At 43.0% G+C, this 22,636-nt stretch overlaps 1 protein-coding gene across 1 annotated transcript in view; it reads left to right on the top strand.

Annotated features, from left to right (window-relative positions):
• lin7a (lin-7 homolog A (C. elegans)) overlaps positions 1-22,636 on the top strand; it is a 53,902-nt gene that overhangs the window by 28,254 nt on the left and 3,012 nt on the right. The window contains exons 3-5 of the mRNA XM_083758284.1: positions 7,446-7,517; positions 13,986-14,195; positions 20,357-20,573. Coding sequence (XP_083614410.1) covers positions 7,446-7,517; positions 13,986-14,195; positions 20,357-20,569 — 495 coding nt within the window. The 3' untranslated portion in view covers positions 20,570-20,573. The remainder of the gene's footprint in view (positions 1-7,445; positions 7,518-13,985; positions 14,196-20,356; positions 20,574-22,636) is intronic.

Genomic DNA, 22,636 nt, shown 5'->3' with positions numbered 1-22,636 from the left:
AGTGTGCCAGTATAGTACAGTACAGTACAGTAGAGGGTACAGTAGAGGGACCCCCACACGGTAACTCTGTCATTTCTCAACCGTTTCGGACGCAGGGTGGCTCGCCGCACGGAGTTGCACCACTCACTTCACACGGGTGTTTTTTTTGTCATTACTGTCTACACTTCAGTACACACACACACACACACACACACACACACACACACACACACACACGTACGTATGCATGCATGCATGCAGAGAACACGCACACAGGTTACTGTATGTATTACAATACCCAGATAATGTAATTGCTACATTCCCTATATGTTCTTCGATTTAAATTTCTCTGGAAGGCTGTGTTTCCCAATTACCGTCTATGAGTTCATCGTCGGGAGGGCCCGGCTGTTTTTGTGTTGCAGCATAGCATGCCGCCGTGGTGATTGTCGTCGTGATAACGGTAGTCTCTGCAACAACAAGAAGCGCTCCCTCAGTCACAACCGGCGGCCCTTCAGCTGCCCGAGTGAGCATTATACCATTACCCCAGGCAGAGGTCACTGAATCACTACAGAGCATCGGCTCACATAGGCCTGTGATCGACCGCAAGCCGTCCTCGGCAACAACAACAACAACAACAGCCAACCCAATGATACGCTTCTCGATCATCTGTGACATCTGTTTCCCCGTGGCGTTTGTAGTTGGGTTGTAGTGGTTTTGCGGTTCATTTGACTGTGAAAAGCCCACCCACACTGTTTGAGATCTCTTCCGGAGGGTCTTCGGCGTGATTACGCTGCAGTGCATGCATGGCAGCGACTGGCACAAGGATCAGTCGTGTACTCTACTCGGTACTGGCCTCTTGCCATCAGCGCCAGACTGTACCGAGTCACTGCATGCAGCCACACACCGCAGCGATATGAACTGTACTCCGTCTGAGAGAGAGAGAGAGAGAGAGAATCTTTTCTTTCTTTCATGATGCAACATGGTGTCATATTTTCACATACATGTCATTAACCCATTTAGGCCTGATCTCAAAATGTAAAAAGAATCTTCTAAAGCCTCCAGTTTTCTGAAATAAATATTTTCACGACCTACAAGCTTTCAGACCTACAAGCTCGTAGCGCGCCACTCGGTGGCGCGCTATGAGCTTGTAGATCTGCTATTTTTCAATAGCTAAATTATAACATAATGTTTAAAACACCAGGATGATCTATTGAAGTTTGCCTTGCACCACTTTTCCCTCTGATGTTAATCTGCAGATTATAAAGAATTAAAATTATTATTATTATTATTATGAAGAAAACATCCTCACCACATTGGAAAGCATCACTGAATTGCAGAGAGGTCGGTTGGTATAGAACGTATTCATATTGAAATGGTTATTTTCAGCATGCGACCAAGCATAAAATGACTTAGTTCTACCATCTCTTCTCCACAATTCCCGCCCTAACGTTTTTGTCTAGTTTCATTATTTGTTGACGAAATTGTCAATATATTTCATCTTCGTTTTTTTCATCGTAGCTTAGTTTTTATTTAGTTTTCCTTGATGAAAAAAGGTAGTCGACGAACGACGAAATCAACACTAGTTGTTCTAGTGGGTTTGGATGGTATTGAAGGTATAAATGGTGTTATCCTTCAGGTGTCAAGGTGTAGGCCATGTTCAGGTTAATCTGCAGTATCGGCCTGCTCAAAGGCCTTCGTGACCCGTGATGTTAAGACGACTGGCCTGTAGTCATGTGGGGCAGAGGGACGGCATTCCTTGGGTACTGGGACAAGGCTGGGGGGGCACACCTTCCCCAGCCTTCGGGGAGAAGTCGAAGAGGTCCCTGGATGGGACGGCAAGTTGCTCAGCGCCTGGGTGTTGGTCTTGTCTGGCCTTCCTTATGTTGTCCTGGGCAGAACTGAGAAGTAGGGGACCGGGAGCTGGTGGGTCACCTGACCCAGCCCCCCTCTGGTATAGAGAGTATGCACAGGCATGATTTTCCCATCAGGACACGCCCCCCTCAACTAGACTGAGTGGCAAAACATTGAGCAGCATGTGAGTGTTGTTGGAGTTTGGAAGCGCTCGTTGGAAAGCACTCAACCGTCCTGCTTATAAATGTCACATAATGCAAGAGGCAGCAAAATGTTGTGTTATTGAAAACAAGCACTTTCAAACTCTGACAGAAAGTAGCTCATAACGTTTCTATGGTGGATCTTTATGAAACAAAAACTTAGCAGAAAGAGGATAATTCAAGCTTTTCGTACATCTGCAATGTTGGTGAGTTTAACATTGTTTAATGCAATCAGATAGGACTTTTCTGTTTGGATGAATGGGCTGTCAAGGCCAGAAAGTAGTTTTTTTGCCACTCAGTTCCCGCATAACTTCCAGGTACGATGATGTCACACCTACACCCTCCATTGGTTGTAGCGGTGGCGGCCATTTTGTGTAGCCACAGATTGGGAAACCCATTCATGTTTCCCATAGAGATGTCCAAACATATGCATATAAAATATTTTAAGCCCGGAACCAAGCCATCCAGGCTCCTGGTGAATCATGACCATAAAGCCGATGACTACTTGACTGTGAGAGGCTGCCCCCCCGGTCTATGGGATATGACGTCGTGGTCGCAGTCCCCTCAAAAAGGGCTGATTGTAAATGTGATACTATATAAATATACAGTAAATGTGTTATCAGAACCAAATAACGAATAACTAGCTCTGAGAGCAAGAAATAATTAACAAGCACACTCGAGTGTACAGCAGCTGTTATGCCATTTTTTTTTTTTTTTTTTTAAACATATGTTTATTGATTTTCTTACATTTTCGTACAAAGAAGTATTTTCAGAACAATTTACATATATTTTCCCCCCCACATCCCCATGGCAGCACAAATACAAACAAAAACGTATAACAAAATGATTTGACAATAAATACAGAACAAAAATAATAATGACAAAACTAAAAATAAAACGAAAATAAAACATTACATACAGTTAAACAAACAAATACACAGTTCCCTACCCCCACCCTACAGCTGATTACTCCAATTAACCACTATACATCCAAAGCCTCTTCAATATCACCTCGCTTAATGAAGTCCAAAAACTTCTCCCATATCTTATAGAATACCGCAGGTTTCTTCCTAATTACATATGTTAGTTTTTCATGTGCCAGACTGGTTGTTAAGTTCCTCAGCCAAAAGCCGATCGTAGGGGCATTGACATTCTTCCAACATAGCGCAATTGAGCGTCTGGCCTGTAACAGGCAAAGGTCGGTCATTATTTTTTCATTACTATTTAGTGTGCAATTTAATGGATAAATACTGAGTATACATAATTTAGGACAAAGAGGAACTGGACCTGATGTAATCTGAGAGACATAATGGACCACAGACCTCCAGAATGTTTTAATCTCCTCACATTCCCATAAGCAGTGGTACAGTGTACCTTTATGTTCCCCACATTTATAACATAAATCAGGAATGTTTGGATCAAATTTATTTACTTTCTCTGGAGTCATGTAAATTCTCATTATCCAATTATACTGAATTAGTCTTAATCTAGTATTGATAGTTTGTGTTTGTGCCTTGGAACATATTAAACCCCAATCAATTTCTGAGATTTCCTCTTGAAGGTCCTGTGTCCGCTGTTATGCCATTTATTAAAACTCATCATATACAGTTGGTGTAATACAGTCAACAGTAATGTGTGTACAGTACATAAACTGAAAAATAAAGATCCTGGTTACGTTGTGTTAAGAGGATCTGAGTGATGCTGCCACGGTAATCTCTCTTCTCTCGTGAAGCACTCTGTGATTAAAGCAAAGCCATCAGCAAACACTGTGCTTGGTTGGTTCAAACGACAACCCTTGACAAAACAACACGTCAAACAGATATAGCCTACACAGGGAAACGATGTGGTGGTGACTCAACTCAACCGCTTGACGCATAGCTTCATAACAATAACCACAACGTCCTTGTTCCGTTCACATGATCCCTCTTTCTCTGTCCTCACGTCTCCGTACTGTCATATCAGAATAACGTTCTGGTGTACTGTCATATCAGAATAACGCAGACATTCCATAAAGGTATCCCTTTAATTCCCAAAGTATCACCACCCCCCCTCCTCTCTCTCTCTCTCTCTCTCTCTCTCTCAGTAGAATTAGAAAAGGCAGAGAACCATGGTTATACAGTACATAGATAGCGTTGTCACGTTAGCAGTCCTCAATGCGTCTCTCTCCACCATCAGGCTTTTTCCAGCCCAGAATCCTATTATGCCCTCCTATAGCATGATGGCTTCCCATCAGGATCTGGGTTCATGTAAGGCCTTAAGGCATTTAAGGCGAGAAACACAGAAGCCGAGAGCACTTGCAAAAGAGAGAGAGAGAGAGAGAGAGAGAGAGAGAGAGAGAGATGGTGAGAGATTCAAGGTCTAGGTTTTGTAAGGAGAAGATTCAGGCTTGAGCAAAAGGCAGTTGGGGGTACTGAATAGATGCCTCTCAGACATTAGGCCTTTTAGACCAAAAGTGCACATCTCCAGAGCAGAGTCGTGACATGAAAGGACACAAAAGAGCAGATCTGACCTTGTTATGGATGAGTTATCCTGTAAAAGCAGGGATCCTTAAGTTTCAGAAGAGAACACAAAGCTCATGTGGATTATTATGGTTGATATCAGAGTATACCTACAGAAAAGAGAGCTTGTAGATCTGCTATTTTTTAAACATATTGTACATTGCGTGTACAATATGCTTTGTTCGCCTACATGTCCAAAATAGGGACACCAGTGTGAAAGTGGTTAGCCAAACAATGGAGACTCAATATCTTTTTCTTTTTCTTTTCTGTTGCACTATAGTCACAATGTTACACAGTTTACCTGAGGGGGAAAAGTCGAGACTTGTAACTGTATATACTTAACCATTTTTTAAATATTTTGACACTTGCTTTGGCAATGTAAACGTATGTTTTCTCATGCCAATAAATTATCATGCCAATGAGGGCGGCTGTGGCTCAAGAGGTAGAGCAGGTCTTCCAATGATCCCTGGATCGGCGGTTCGAATCCCGGCTCCTCCTGTCCACGTCGAAGTGTCCTTGGGCTAGACACTGAACCCTACATTGCCTCCAATGAGTTGCTCGGTGTGAGCTTTCCACCATTGGTGTGGGAAAGTGAGGACGCTGGCGTCGACTGTTTGCCGCTTCACCTCCCAATGTATGAATGAATGAACCATTGTAAAGCGCTTTGAGCACTTGGAAAAGCGCTATAAAAATGCAATTCATTATTAAAGCTCCATTGAATTGATAAAAGTAGAAGAACCCAAACTCAAGGCAGAAGGAGACGGAACAATACCTTTCATGGCATTTGTAAAAGTGCTTGGAGCGTTTCTTTGGAAAACGTGCTTAGGGATATGTGTTTTTGTATGTGGATAGAAATAAAATTAAAACATTTCCATATATCAAAGAGTGTTTAATTTACCCCCACTCTACTGCATTTTATATCCTTGTGATGATTTAAAGATATCAGAAATATTGTAGGATTCCTCTGCTTTGAGGACAGCTGAAGACCGACGGAAATCAGACGTGATTATTGGAGATCCCTTTCATGACCTCTCCCAAACAAGATACCTGTTTCTTCAGAACTCGCCCGGTAATCTAAAACGAAACGTTATTTTCAAAGTTCAAAGTCGCTAATCTGATGAGAGCAGCATGTATGCTCTTAAATGCAATATACGCTCCAACTAGTAGACGTTAGTGTTACCAAAACTATCCACACAAAATGGCCTGACCTTCATTGTTTTTACAATAATACAATTACCCCAGTTAACTGCCAAGGCCTCATTTGAGACCTTGCACACACACACACAGCTGATATCTCTTAACCACTTAAGCCCATATGTAGTTCAACTTCATGGTACAAAGAACCCAGGGAACATGGAGGAAAGAAGGGTGAAAATAGCCGACCTGCAAGCTTGTAGGTAGGGGGACACACACCATGCATACAAAATAACTGAATTTAAGATTAAATGCATCCAAATGACACCCCTGCAGCTAAGATTTGCATAATGAAAAAAATACTCTTAAAGAGCCATGAGTCGGTGTATACCCATGTTATCTCCCCACCTCTTCCCCATCCTCCTCTTTCTCCCTCCACGGGTCCGTCTGATTCATTCTACAAGGTCCAACTGAAGGATACCGGTATCTCTGGGAGACTGGAACACGTTTTATAACTGGAAGGTCAAATGCTTTTTTTTCCTTCTGGTCTGCCTTTTGGAGCGCAGTCTGACTCTATTCGTAACGGCTAACAGCTGAATAATGACAGCGTGATGAAGGTGCAGCCAGGCGTGAGGGCTGCTCTTCGGCCGTGTTTTCCATTTCCAGGGCCAGCTGGCAGGCACTATAGTGTTGATTTTGACGGTAAATTTTTATGTACCTGAAATGTTCGTCAACAGATACAAAACTGGACGAAAATGTTTGCTGAACGGGACAAGTTGGAGAGAGGACAAGTCATTTTATGCTCGGTTGCATGCTGAAAATAGCAGATCTACAAGCTCACGTCACGCGTTGTGAGCTTGTAGATCTGCTATTTTCAGATTGCAATCAGGTGTAAAATCAGGCATTAGGACGCCATCAAGGCCCGTCAAAACACATTTTAGTAGACAAAATCAACTGTAGATTTAGTCGACTAAATCTTATGATAGGGTCCCCCAAAACGCTGTCTCCATGTGGCAGAAACTAAATCAAAATGTGCTGTCGAAAATCAAGTCTTTTTTTATTTTTAAGATTTATTTAATGATATTGCAAACATCGTCATTCAAAACACAGAATTAGGCCCAGGCCGTAGCATAACGGTCTGGGCACCGGACTGGTGATCCAGTCGCAGTGTGCCGCGGGTTCGACTCCCGGACCCGACACGGCCTTTACTGCATGTCATCCCCCCATCTCTCTCCCGTTTCCTGTCAGCCTACTGTCTGTCCCTTCAAAAATCAATAAAAAGGCGTAAGCCGCAAAAAAAAAAAAAAAAAAAAAACACAGAATTACAGAATCATGACTTTTTTCTTTTTTTTTAAACAAAACAAACTAAAAAAAGAAAACAAAAAACAGCAAAAAGAAAAACAAAACTGGAATAAAGGGACACCCCGTCTCCACTACACCTTAACCCCAGAAAGGTAAACTACACAGCTGCTCTCATTACTCTGTATTGTCCATAACCCACTTGACAAAATCAAAAATCAACACTGTCTTGAGTGACCCCATGATGGTGCCTCTACCGCCATCCTCAGGCTAATGTGAACTTGGCACACAAAGGCAGATGTACCCTTACTGACGTTTTGGTGACATCCAGGGATGGCTTGGGGGGGGGGGGGAGGTTTTAGCCCCCTGGTGGACGATTACCCGACGATTACCCAATCCCCCCCCCCACCCCCCTCTCTCTTTGGTATACCAGTACATGCTTGAAACTGTAACGTTGAATCGATGTGTTTTTTGTCTCTTTTAGGTCTACCAGTACATGCATGAAACCATAACAGTGAATGGCTGTCCAGAGTACCAGGCACGAGCCACAGCTAAGGTAAGAGACGTTTTAATTGGTTGCACAATTAATAAAGACTATGCATTAGTTCATAACATCTGCTCTACTGGATAAAAATAGTCATCACTATATGGGAAATATTGTGCATATTGAGGTTTTTAAAGGGGTATTTCACTAAAGGGACATTGTAATATCAATAAAAATGTAATCCTCGATGACCTCTATCTTCTAGGTTATGGTGGACCAGCATTGTATGAATTTATTGCAAAGACACAATATTTTGAAACTTGCGAGTAGTAGGCTAGTGTGTTTATTAAAAGATTATATGAAGGACAGTGTAGTCAGGCATGGACTGTGTGTAGTTTTGTGTACCAGGTACTGTTAAGAATTATTGGTGTATTCATGTGAAGTGGCTTGTTAGTGTTCTAGTCAGGCACATTCTGGGTGGAGGTCCTTGGCCAATCTGGCCAAGGACTTTGTTCCTGATTTGAAGCATTCTGTTCGTGTGTGATGTTTGGACAAAATCTGTAGGATGTGTCCGGGTAGCTCAGTCTGTAGAGCTCTTGCCTTTGAACCACAAGGTCACAGGTTTGATCCCAGGCACTGCCAAATCAGCATATGAGTAGCACAACTTGGTTGCGGCAAGTCGTAAGTACTGGGAGCTGATGGTAGGTGTGGTGCTCCACCTAGGGGTCTAGCGCATTGTAACGGGGACAGACTCCATCTCCCAGGGGTCTAGCGCATTGTAACGGGGACAGACTGCATCTCCCAGGGGTCTAGCGCATTGTAACGGGGACAGACTCCATCTCCCGGGGGTCTAGCACATTGTAATGGGGATAGACTCCATCTCCCAGGGGTCTAGCGCATTGTAACGGGGACAGACTCCATCTCCCGGGGGTCTAGCACATTGTAATGGGGATAGACTCCATCTCCCGGGGGTCTAGAACATTGTAACGGGGACAGACTCCATCTCCCAGGGGTCTAGCGCATTGTAACAGGGACAGACTCCATCTCCCAGGGGTCTAGCGCATTGTAACAGGGACAGACTCCATCTCCCAGGGGTCTAGCGCATTGTAACAGGGACAGACTCCATCTCCCGGGGGTCTAGCACATTGTAACAGGACAGATTCCAGTTCCCGGCTGATACTGACACGGATTAATATAAAAAATTGTGTTTTGCTAAATCAGCCTCCTGGTGGTGCTATAACAGGCCTTCCTCGGCCTAGTGGGAATGTGTGTGCCTATTTTCAATTGGACGCTGCGTTCATGAATTGATGCATTTTGTTCAGCCAATCAGCATGGAATAAGAAAAATCGGACAGATTCGTCTTAATCATATGACTATAGAGATACATGATAACTCTTAAATACTGTCACTGTACTGTACTGGCACACCCAAAATCACCATATATACAGTTAATATGTGCGTGTGTGTTTGTGTGTGTGTTTAGTTGCGCACAGGTGGTGAAAAACAACCATGCTGTTTTCGTGCTCAGACACACCCAGCCAGCCACCCAGCCACACACATAGCTCCGTAAGGGAGTGGTTGCACCACTCAAAAAAATTAACTTAACAACTTCAGCCTGGTGGCCTGTGGCGGAGAGCCAAAAAAAGGTGAATCTAAATATTACATTGAGCAACTTATAAACTGTCTGGGTTGACATAAAAAACAGAAGCTTGAGTTGACATTAAAATGATCCCAGAAGTGTTTTCAATTGAAACACCCCTTTAAGTGCATTTTACGGTTTTTATCACACCTCTCAGAGGATTAGGATTAAAAGGCTATTGAGACGTAAAAACATAAAGCAAATTAGCTCACCTAAGCTACATGGACTGAGAGAAGGTAACAGCTGGACATGAATTTTAATTGGTATTGTATTTTATTGTATTGTATGTATTGTATTTTCATGCTGTACTGTACTGTACATGGTTCCTTCTTAAGTGCCTGGGAATACAACGGTCATATGAATGATATGAATTAACATGGGCCTTATAATTGCACCGCACTGTACACAACACTGTAATAAATATTAGCTTCATAGTAACAATAAGACATTTATTTTCCAGACAAAATGTCTGACAAGAAAAAACAGATTTTTCCTTCGAAACACATTACAAATGAGTTTTACGTTTACCACTAGCACAGTTCAATCAGGAATTTACTTATGTGAAAATGAACATAATAATACAGTGTATTATATGTGTAGCACCCCGGTACTGTATTGAATGGGATAACGGGGCGTTTGAGTTTCTTACCTTTTTACTGTTTAACCCTGTATTTATAGTATAAACCACAAGGAGATCTATTCATAACAGACAACTATAAAGGCATACGTTTTCAACTAACTTTAGAATGACTTGAATTAGAATTTTAGAATAGGGCTAATTAAGGGCATGAACTAACCACTGGGCTACACCTGTTTGTAAAACAAAAACAAGCACGTAATCATGACAATCTTTGACAAGCTCGGACCAGCTGGCGTGATTGCAGCTTCAAAATACTGTGAAAGCATAGGCCTATTTGAGTAACAGTGCGCCGACACGACTTATTGTCTAAGTCCTATGGGCCTCATGGCTCAGCAAGGCTCCTGTGCGTATTGTACTGTACATTATTAAATCAGAACGAAGCTGCACTTCTTCAAGGAACACAGAGGGCAGAGAAGGGTAGGTTGAAAAGGAGTGCAGCTCAGTCCCCTTCAGCACATCCTGCTGTGCCCACTCCTCTCTACAACATCAGAGAGATGGTGGAGAGACAAAAGGAGAGAGATGGCAAAATACTTTGCCTGCGCGCGAGTGCGTGCGCGTGCAGTTGCATTTATGTTTTGCAGAAAGAGTGTTTTTTTGTGGCTTTCGCCTTTATTTTATATTTTTTATGGAGGGACAGACAGTAGGTTCCCCAATAGGCGGCCCGCGGGCCATTTGCGGCCCACAGAGCGCCCCCTTGTGGCCCAAGAAAGAATTTCCCAAAAAAATATGTTTTTTTTTTTTTTTTTTAAGGGTCCCAGATATAAATGGCATTAAATGGGGGTCAGTAGCCTATGCATGTCAAACTGGGCATCCTTTTCAAATGGGGTCTTGCCCTGAAAATGAATTTTCAGGGCAAGACCTCGACCTCGCGCGTGCAGACTCGGCCCCCAGCCTGGTACGCTAGTCAAAATATGGCCCTTGAGGAAAATTAATTGGGGAACCCTGCAGTAGGCTGACAGATACTTAAACCTGCCGCCCTTAGTGACAAGCTGAGCTGTAGGGGTCTCTAGGGGGCTCTCCTTGTTAACTCATTCGTGTGTGCATTTGTTGTGTGCTGGTGTCGTGTGCCAACAAATATGTCTTGTGAGATTGCGTCTCAACTTGGACCCCTGAACTCAACACTTCCAGGATGGCTCAAGGTGGAAGAAAGTGTTTCTCAGCTCTCAATAGACCGTATCCACACGGCGGCCATATTTCCATTAAGTTAATGGCAGGGTGGCAACTTGCCACCTTGCTTTGTCAATGTGAAATGCCAGCATGGCTGCCGTGTGAATATGGTCCATGGGTCTATAGTTTTGAGGTACTCAAAGGAGCGGTTTTCGAAGTACTTTTCCAACCACTTTTCCAGAGTAGGGGATGTTCATAGCTACTCCACCAGAGGCCTCCCCCCAGCCACAACACAGTGGATATAGACTACTCTAACAACATCCCTTTTTGAGTGACTCCATGTCAGTGTATGACCCCAAAAGTCTTAGCCCCCCCCCCCCCCCCCGCTAGAATGCTAACTACAGTGCCAAATACATGCATTATTGTGTATTTATCTTCCTTCCATGAAGTCTCTTTGCTCACCAATGTGCTCAGTCTAATTCATGCAGCTGTCAATCTAACAGCTGACTTGACTCCTCCACGCTGTCAGCAAAGGTATACTTGTGTCGCCCTTATGTTTAGCGCAGATCCATATATGGACAGTTAGTATTTGCATCTCTGTTAAGACAAGACTATGAGGACTGTCTGAGAATGGGGTTGGGGAGGCTTGCGCCCGGAGGGGCTGGTGGAACAGGCAAGGAGGCCTGTTCCTCACTCTCTGTATACTCTGCCTAATCTTCTTAATACATTTTCAATACTTCACCCTGAAGAACTTTGTCATTCCTTCATCTTTGGAAGATTATTTAATCTACAACAGAGTTTACATAAGTAGATGTGCCATTTTCAACAACATTCAACACCTTGGTACGTTGGAGTAAAAGTTAAGCATGAGCTGTTTTGTTCTTTGCCCTCAGCACAAACTTGGAGAAGCCACTACTTCTTAATCTGCATCATAGAAATGCCTACGTATCAAGCATTAAGTGGGAGTGTAGCAGCAGCAGTTAGCATCCAGAGATAATGTTATGCGGTACAACCTGCAACACCTGTGGGAACATTTAGATGCGTCTCATTTAGATGCGCTGGGGTGAGATGGCGTGGGGTGTTTTCCTTATAAACTGCAGTGTTTCTGAAACTCTCTAGAATAGATACTGTATCTGCAAAATGTACAATTTAGGCATTTAGCAGACACTCTTAATCCAGAGCGATTTACAGTAAGCAAGAACAAAAACATGGTAATCCATCAAATACATAAAAATAGTCAAGAATCATACGTAAACTAAGAACCTAACAGTCTAACAGTGAATATCTATATAATGAAACTATGAGTATACACTGTCATGTTATTTACTGTGTCAGGTTTAGGTTACATCTTTATACTGCTGCTTACGGGTTTGGTTTATGGGTTCTCAATACTTTACAAAGTTTAGTTTAGTTTGAGTTCATGTGTGTTTATGTTGTGAATGTGTGTGTGCAAATAAATTTAACAAAACTAGTATCTGAGTTGCCTCGGTGGTGTTGCCTGTTAGCATGCTGTGTAGATCGAGCTATTTGAAGCCGAGTAGTTAACATTGTCCCAGACAGATGATTGCCTCGACGGAGGGCTAAATTATTATTAGTCTAGTCTAGTGATTTCCGTACATACACTATAGGGTGCTGTCTACTTAAAATGCTAACAAATTACATAAATTGAGCCTTATACACCTGTAAGGTCGTTGAGGCTAGTGCAAGTCCTACGGCAAGTGCTACGGGTTACACCTTGGAGTAGCTACTCTACATCCCTAGTGGAACACCAATCATTGATTTAATAGTATAATAACAGGCCTGGGCCATGGCTCAGTGGTCCAGGCACCTTGGCTGGTAATCCAGTCTGGCCTTTACTGCATGTCTTCCCCCCATCTCTCTCGCCATTTCCTGTCAGTCTACTGTCTGACCCTCCATAAAAGATATATAAAATAAAGGCGAAAGCCACAAAAAACAAACATTTAATAGTATAATAACAACGACGCAGACCATTGGAGAATAGAAAAAGCAGACGAAGCCACATTAACAATGGTGAAATATGTCTGTCAGCCAGACAGACAGAACAGCTCAATTCCATCTCAAATGTCTGGCCCATAGCTATAGAGACGGGAGACAATTTGGACTCTGAGACTCCTGAAAAATCATGAAGCTCGTCTTGTCCACAAAAGAAAATGATTAAAGCATACCTTTGGCTTTGAGGTTGCGACTGTGATCGAGCTTTAATTTCTAGCGTTTTTTTTCTCACAGGCACCCGGATAAAGTTATGAAGGTCGATGTTGTGCGAGGCTGGGGAGGCGACGGCGTGCATGCTGAGTAGCTGCTGCCTTGTAGCTTCACAGTGGGAGAGGGAACAGAGGAAGCAGGCAGAAGGAAAGCGAGAGGGGGGAGGAGGAGGGGGAGCAGCACAGAGCCTGAATTGCTTGTACAATATACTAGACTAGACTAGAAAGCCGAGTGGAGAGCAAAGAGAATTTAACTGTGAAGGCATACAAGACGGGATGGGAATGGAAATGTGGGAGAAATAACGGTAAATGAATTCTGTAGGAGCTCGCTTCTCACCCGGGGCCTGCTTGCTGGATCCAAATTCTCCAGCAGCAGTCCCCCAGGTGAGAATTGTCTCCTGTGCTGTATCTCATTCCCTGATTCACATCAAGTTCTTATAGTGTTACAGGCGTGACACTGAAGCCTCATTTACACTTGTTCCTCTGCTTGTCTGCCATCAGTTCTTGCCAGGCTAGACTATAACAAGCCCCTGCATACTTTGTTCCAGAAGCACGAGAAACTCAAATTGAAAGTATAGCCCCCTAGGCGACGAGACATCTTTTGCTTGGCAAACGGCTGTAAAGATTCAGAACAAGCGTGAAAGTTACAGTATCTCACTCACTATACTGTTCCAACATGGTCAGGTTTCAGTGGTTGATAAAAATAAAATAAAAAACTAGATAAAAACTTGAATTGCCAGATTTGAGTAAAACCCATCACTTTGATATTGCTATACTGACTGAAGAACAGCAAGCAAATCTGTAAACAATTCCATTTGGTTCCATTTCCACCATAGGAGAGACAACAGGCAAGCGTTGTAAGCGTTGGTAAATAAAATGATGCTGAGAATCACAACAACAACATTCTTCCGTCCCTTTGGTTGTGGTTTCAGGCCACGGTCGCAGCCTTTGCGGCCAGCGAGGGCCACTCCCACCCGCGGGTGGTGGAGCTGCCGAAGACGGACGAGGGGCTGGGCTTCAACGTGATGGGCGGCAAGGAGCAGAACTCGCCCATCTACATCTCGCGCATCATCCCCGGGGGCGTGGCCGAGAGGCACGGAGGCCTGAAGAGAGGCGACCAGCTTCTGTCCGTCAACGGCGTGGTATGTAATGCAGTGTCGTTGATTATCGGTGACTGAAACTGTGATGAAAGATGAATGTTCCGTTGACTAGCTTTTTCACTGACGACTTTGTCAACAAATTAAAACTAGACTAAAATGTTAAGGAGGGACTATAGTGGAGAAGAGATCCAGTAGAACTAAAAGACAAGTAATTTTATGCTTGGTTGCACTCGGGTGTTGAGCTCTGAAAATAGCAGATCTACAAGCTATGAGCTTGTAGATCGGCTATTTTCAGCATACAACAAAGTGTAAAATCATGTAGCCATTACACTAAAACAGATGACTAAAATATGACTAAAACTACCTTAGATTAAAAAATCTGTCAAAATCAACACTGGTGGCCTGGGCCATAGCTCAGCGGTCCAGGCACCAGCTTGGCCGGTAGTCCAAGTCTGGCAGTGTGCCGTGGGTTCGACTCCTGATCCCGACGGCCTTTACTGCATGTCACTACCCCATCTCTCTCCCCCATTTCCTGTCTGCCTGTCTGTCCCTCCATAAAATATATTAAATAAAGGCGAAAGCCGCCATGTGCGTGCGTGCATGCGTGCGTGCGTGCGTTTGTGCGAGCGGTTGTCTGGTTCATGTTTACATGGAGTTCTCTATTATGCATGCATTTTCCACACAGTTTATCATTGAAGCTTGCAACCATGATCCATCTACAGAAGTGCAAATGGGGCACAGTCCTCTAGTGGTTTGCAACACGGTTGCCTAGCGAAACGGCATCCTGTAAAAATCCCATATCCACATATAGCTAACCTCTAGCTAACCTGTAACAGGTTGGACTTGTTATGATGACGTTGGTTTGGTGGAGCTGCTATTTGACTCATTCTTATGATCAATATTTGAGTGGAAACACTCTGCGGAAGCCCAGGAAATACTTTAAAAGACCGGAGTGGACGCGACCGCTGCCGTTAATTGTAAACCTGCTCACGTTTGCTTTATCGAGTGGCTCTTAAAAATACGGCAGGAGTTCTCATTTCTGTCACATTACATTTTAAGAGCAATTAAAATGGCCTACTGAACATTTTGTGCTCCGTCTACCTCTTTTGCAATTCTCCATCCCTCAAACACCCTCACCAATATAAATTATATAAAGTAGTGAGTGGTTGATTGATTTAATACCGTTTGCAAAAAGTACAATGGTACAATAGTAGAATTGAATAGGAAGGACCTCAATGGAAACAAGCCATAGTGCTTTCTAGGGTTTTAACGTCTCTTTGCAGACATTTTATTGAACTTATGTGCTTTTTTGAGGGACATATTCCTATATTCAGCTATAGTGTAGATTTTTGTCCTAACACAAATGTTGAATTCACGTCATATGTGTCTGAGCAAATTGGCTATTTTGCCCTAACACACAAACATTAAACGCCATTGATAATGAATGGAGAATTTACATCACCTTACCCGTTCTAATATCGTTAGCCTCATAGGATAAATGCATAAGTCATTTTTTATGATTTTCGGATAATAAGGAAAAACACATTTTCTCGCAAGTATGTAAGAGTTTTTAATGCAGATTTTTACAATGGTTTCCTGAGGGGTTAACAAAATGTTTTTTACAAAAAGATAAACATGAGAGTCATTCCATAACAAAAAAAAGTGACTTAGGCCATTTTCAAGAAAATAATCTGTGACTTAGGCATTTTTTAATACATGTCTACTAAACACCTGGGGGTCTATTAGAGTGATGTTAACTCCATACTAAACACCTGGGGGTCTATTAGAGTAATGTTAACTCCATACTAAACACCTGGGGGTCTATTAGAGTGATGTTAACTCCATACTAAACACCTGGGGGTCTATTAGAGTGATGTTAACTCCATACTAAACACCTGGGGGTCTATTAGAGTGATGTTACCATACTAAACACCTGGGGGTCTATTAGAGTAATGTTAACTCCATACTAAACACCTGGGGGTCTATTAGAGTAATGTTAACTCCATACTAAACACCTGGGGGTCTATTAGAGTGATGTTAACTCCATACTAAACACCTGGGGGTCTATTAGAGTGATGTTAACTCCATACTAAACACCTGGGGGTCTATTAGAGTGATGTTAACTCCATACTAAACACCTGGGGGTCTATTAGAGTGATGTTAACTCCATACTAAACACCTGGGGGTCTATTAGAGTAATGTTAACTCCATACTAAACACCTGGGGGTCTGTTAGAGTAATGTTAACTCCATACAGAACACCTGGGGGTCTATTAGAGTGATGTTAACTCCATACTAAACACCTGGGGGTCTATTAGAGTAATGTTAACTCCATACTAAACACCTGGGGGTCTGTTAGAGTAATGTTAACTCCATACAGAACACCTGGGGGTCTATTAGAGTGATGTTAACTCCATACTAAACACCTGGGGGTCTATTAGAGTAATGTTAACTCCATACTAAACACCTGGGGGTCTATTAGAGTAATGTTAACTCCATACTAAACACCTGGGGGTCTGTTAGAGTAATGTTAACTCCATACAGAACACCTGGGGGTCTATTAGAGTGATGTTAACTCCATACTAAACACCTGGGGGTCTGTTAGAGTAATGTTAACTCCATACAGAACACCTGGGGGTATATTAGAGTGATGTTAACTCCATACTAAACACCTGGGGGTCTGTTAGAGTAATGTTAACTCCATACAGAACACCTGGGGGTCTATTAGAGTAATGTTAACTCCATACAGAACACCTGGGGGTCTATTAGAGTGATGTTAACTCCATACTAAACACCTGGGGGTCTATTAGAGTAATGTTAACTCCATACTAAACACCTGGGGGTCTGTTAGAGTAATGTTAACTCCATACAGAACACCTGGGGGTCTGTTAGAGTGATGTTAACTCCATACTAAACACCTGGGGGTCTATTAGAGTAATGTTAACTCCATACTAAACACCTTGGGGTCTGTTAGAGTAATGTTAACTCCATACAGAACACCTGGGGGTCTATTAGAGTGATGTTAACTCCATACTAAACACCTGGGGGTCTGTTAGAGTAATGTTAACTCCATACTAAACACCTGGGGGTCTGTTAGAGTAATGTTAACTCCATACAGAACACCTGGGGGTCTATTAGAGTGATGTTAACTCCATACTAAACACCTGGGGGTCTATTAGAGTGATGTTAACTCCATACTAAACACCTGGGGGTCTGTTAGAGTAATGTTAACTCCATACAGAACACCTGGGGGTCTATTAGAGTAATGTTAACTCCATACTAAACACCTGGGGGTCTGTTAGAGTAATGTTAACTCCATACTAAACACCTGGGGGTCTGTTAGAGTAATGTTAACTCCATACAGAACACCTGGGGGTCTATTAGAGTGATGTTAACTCCATACTAAACACCTGGGGGTCTATTAGAGTGATGTTAACTCCATACTAAACACCTGGGGGTCTATTAGAGTGATGTTAACTCCATACTAAACACCTGGGGGTCTATTAGAGTAATGTTAACTCCATACTAAACACCTGGGGGTCTATTAGAGTAATGTTAACTCCATACTAAACACCTGGGGGTCTGTTAGAGTAATGTTAACTCCATACTAAACACCTGGGGGTCTGTTAGAGTAATGTTAACTCCATACTAAACACCTGGGGGTCTATTAGAGTGATGTTAACTCCATACTAAACACCTGGGGGTCTGTTAGAGTAATGTTAACTCCATACTAAACACCTGGGGGTCTGTTAGAGTAATGTTAACTACATACTAAACACCTGGGGGTCTATTAGAGTGATGTTAACTCCATACTAAACACCTGGGGTCTATTAGAGTAATGTTAACTCCATACAGAACACCTGGGGGTCTATTAGAGTAATGTTAACTCCATACTAAACACCTGGGGGTCTATTAGAGTAATGTTAACTCCATACTAAACACCTGGGGGTCTGTTAGAGTAATGTTAACTCCATACTAAACACCTGGGGGTCTATTAGAGTAACTGTTGTTTGCTGTGTATGCAATGTAAAAATGCCCAAGTCACACAAAGTGAGTTAGGCGGCAACGTAAAAATGCTCAAATCACACAAGTGACTTAGGCAGATCATCATTTTTGAAGATTGTGAGCTTTGTGATTGGCTGAGGACATAGGCGATGATCCAGAACGATGCAGCAGCCCCAGGAGATCACCTGTATGCAGAAATCTCAATTTCGCCAAAAAATGACTTAGGCATTTATCCTATGATATATGAACACCAAATTAGGTACAGTGTGGGTCATGCGATGTATAGATCTCATTATTGTTTGGGAGGGAATTGTTATCGGATGAGCTTGGGAAGGGCACAAAGTGACTATTGTTAGGCAAGTGGTGTGCGGAGAATTCCATGGGGGGCGTCTGTGTATTCCTGGGACTCACACAAATTAATTTATCTGTGGCTGATGCACGCACGCACACACGCACGCACGCACACACGCACGGCACACGCTAATTGGTTTTGCCTGGGGGGCGTGTGCACAGTACAGACAACACTGGCAGGCATTTGCGGGTGTTTACGCAGCCCTGTAGGGATTTGGAATGACACGCGCGACCCGTCGTGAGATGTTTTTGTTTTTTTATCAATTGTGTTTGTTTTATGACATGCGGTGCAGTAGGCTATCCGCTATTGCGACATTGTCCTTGGCTTTGACGCGCGAGTGACTACAAGACAGAGCCACACAGGACATGGCCATCTGTAACGCACCCCCCCACCACAATGCATGTTGCTGGTCAATGCCTGTGTGAAGAGTGTGAGCGTTTGGTGCAGGCAGTGAGGAGCAGCGGCGGGAAGTTAATGTGGGCTGTTGATGTCTGTAGTGGTGGAAGTCAACATGTGAAAGCAGCAGTGGATCCAGCATGATGCAGCAACATGTAATTTAGTAGCGTGGTCACTACATAGACAACCGACTGGGCCAAGTCCTGGACCGGAAGCAGGCAGAAATGCATTGGACTCAGGGCAACAGCCCAGCTTTAATGATCTTAAATCCCTTTATTTGAGATTGTTTTGTAGTAATCGTACAACATAAACATTAAAGAGACTTTAGTTGTTACTGTACAATACTTTAAAACAGTTGTCATGTTGCACGCATGCTTAAAATATATCTTATTTTCTGGTGCGGCGGTTGCTGAGGTGTGGTCAGCACTGGTTTGCTGCACCTGGCCGGCAGGTTTCGAACCACAGACTGGTTGCGCCTCGATGATGGCTGGGTGCGTGCGGGTTCCCCTCCGTGGACTTGTCTATAGCTGGAAGCCTGGTAGGAGAGGAGCAGTGACTTGGCCAATCACTGCTGAGTGTAGTGGTTGAGGGTTGAGACACTCTAAGAAGGTTGGAGACCACCTGATGACCTCTCCTCCAGGCCAAGGCATGCATTAGAAATGGATTATATTCGCATCTTTGATGTATTTACAAACCGTGTGTCAGTGTACAATCTGGGGGGAACGAGATCAACGGAGCTCACTCTGGTGTTTTGGCCGTGGACGTTTCTCACAATTCAACAGTTTATATTATGTCTTTCTTTCCCTCTCTCTGTCTTTTTCCCTGTACTCGCTCTTTCCTCAAATGTTCTTTCTCTCACTCTCTCTCTGTACTCCACCCCATCACCATTGGGCGTCATTTGGGTCATCAGGCGATGGCAATGGCCCCCTAGTGTTCACATTTAACCTTAAATTCAGTTATTTTATGCATAAATGTCTGAATTGTTTTTGCAGATTAATGTGATTTCTTCACAATCCATCAACATTTTCATTAAAATTTTGATAAAACATGTTTTATTCTATGCAACCATAAATGTATTGACCACTTTCAACGTGGCATCCGTATTTGTGATTATAGGCAAAATAAAAGAATTTGAAACATTTTCTCTTTTCACCCCCAAACAAATTGTGAAAATATTTTTGATCTACAAGCTCTCGACGAAGCGACGCGTCGAGAGCTTGTAGATCCACTATTTCAGAAATGGGAACCCCTTTTGGTGTTAGCATTATGTTATGCTATAGCTATTGTAGGTCTATTTTAGAAAAATCTAAAGAACGACTGACATATAGAAACATAGCTTTTTCAGAAAACCGTCAGGATGTAGAAGACATTTTTAGAATCTGATCTCAGGTCAGAATGGGTACGTTTCTTTGCCGAAATTGACGCCTTCCGATTTGGTCGTTTCCCTGCAGAGCGTGGAGGGGGAGCACCACGAGAAGGCGGTGGAGCTGCTGAAGGCGGCCAAGGACAGCGTGAAGCTGGTGGTGCGCTACACGCCCAAGGTGCTGGAGGAGATGGAGGCACGCTTCGAGAAGCTGCGCACGGCACGCAGGCGGCAGCAGCAGCAGCTCCTCATCCAGCAGCAGCAGAACCTGACCACGCCCCAGCAGAACCACATGTCATAGAGAGGTGAGTCTCCACCAGTGAAGACGGAAAAGTGAGGATGCAAATTGTTGATTGGCCCTGAATGAGATGATGTACCGTATGATGATATATTATGATGATAAGAGCGCCCCTCACTTCACACTGGAGTGACTCTTATTTTTGCCCGCGTGGTATGTAATTTTAATCACGCACGTCTGAGAACGGTTAACCCTGGTCCCTGTTATTATGCAAAGTGTAGCCATTTGATTTGGGTACTTGACACGCCGTGTATCGCGTACTATGCACTCACCACCAGTAGTCTCTCGAGACTGTTGACTGGCGTCAAATTCAAGGAAAAGAGGGTGCTGTTTTCCCTTTCTTTTTTTGACGATGGGTTCTCAGATCTTTCTATCATGCGCGTGTGTGCACCATACTGTGCCGTACCTGTGTGTGCACGTCTTTTGTTTTGTTTTGGTACCACGCCATAGAACCTGACGCCCCAGAAGATCTACATGTAATGGAGGTCACTGTTGATTTCATCGACCGACACTATAGGCTATGACGAAAAATATGAGGGCGCCCGCCCTCACTTTGCACAAGTGTGATTTTTACATAATAGTGAAGACTCTTTGCTATACTATGAACATGCTTATATTTATTCTAACTAGATTAGGCTATATACAGTATCATGGTGCCAATTGCCAAAATGTCAAAGCTTTCCTGTATGTTTTGGATTCGGAGGATTTCAAAAAGCGTTCTATTTCAGGCCTGGAATTAGACTTAAAGGCTATAAGAAAGAAAGGTGTCCTCGTATGATCGCATCTTTTAAGAACAATATGTCTTTCCAGGAGCTGCAAAAAAAGTCCACTTTTCAAGTTAATACGCTATTGGATTTACCAGGCTCAGTTTCAGTGCCTTTTCTTATGAACTAATGCTGAAGACTGGAATGTTGGTCTAGCTCTTTGAATTGTCAGTCATAGATTCCTTCAAGCTTCCTTCATTAAGCACTATGGCTGCAGAAGGGAAGCATAATGATAAAGTACTTTGCTTTTGATGTTTGACATCCAACTCTTCTTATCAGTTGTAGAAAACAATTCCATCATTCCACCCTAAGCCCAGTTGGGTATCCAAACCTGAAAGAGCAGTGGGTATAGGTGAAGTCAGTGCAATAATGATCTCACTACGTGGGCTGCAGGTTTAGCCAAGGTTTGTAGAGTGATTATATCGGATTCTCTGCAGGAATATGGATGAGCAGGTAGTATTTGTGAAGTCATATCTCTAAATCATGCAGGGTTCGACTGACCACTGAGGGCAGTGAACTGCCTCTGAAACCAAACCTACTGTAAAGTTGGCAAAGTTTTAAAGGATACATTAAGACTGACTAAATCAATCTTACTAGAGATGGAAGACAAATCAAAGTCTATTCGAGTTGCATGAATGAAGTTCATCGCATGGTGCTTCACTATGAAATTTGCCTAGAGTTTTAGAATTGTATTAATTTCCTCAAAAGATATATCTGAGCCTGAGGTTTCCATTTTAGAAATCCGTCCGTCCGTCCACCAGTGCGTCCGCCCGTCCATCCATCCGATAGACAATGAGACATAGATAGACAAGACAGACAGACAGACAGACAGACAGACATCATTTAAATAAGAATTTGGCTCATGTAACCACAGCTGACAACAAGATTCATCAGATTCAGGATCAGTTTTGGATTGCAATGTGCTGTCGATAATGCAATCACGGTTATTTAAGGTCTCCGCTGGTTCTAAAGTGATTTAAACGAGATTGCATGGCCATCTAGTCTGTGGTAGTTTTTGTGTTCACAGTTCACACAGTTTTTTGTTTTTTTGTGTGTTTTATTGTTTTTGTTTCACCATTCCTTACTATATCAAAATGTTGTCAAATCAAGCATTTTATGATGAATGGTCAACTCATTATCTAAGCCAGTGGTTTTCAACCAGTTGTCCGGGAACCACTAGTGGACCTTTAGGGGGTTCCAGGTGGTCCACAGCTAAATGATGGAGAGATGGTAGTCATTTTAAGCTCTCAAAAGTTATTAAATAAACATCTGCGTTACTTAATTCACAGGAAGTCTACACAATTGG

Source organism: Protomyctophum parallelum (genome assembly GCF_964188405.1).
Source record: "Protomyctophum parallelum genome assembly, chromosome: 22".
Lineage (NCBI taxonomy): Eukaryota > Metazoa > Chordata > Actinopteri > Myctophiformes > Myctophidae > Protomyctophum > Protomyctophum parallelum.
Note: the sequence above shows the minus strand (reverse complement) of the source record. Positions and strands in the feature narration are given on the sequence as shown.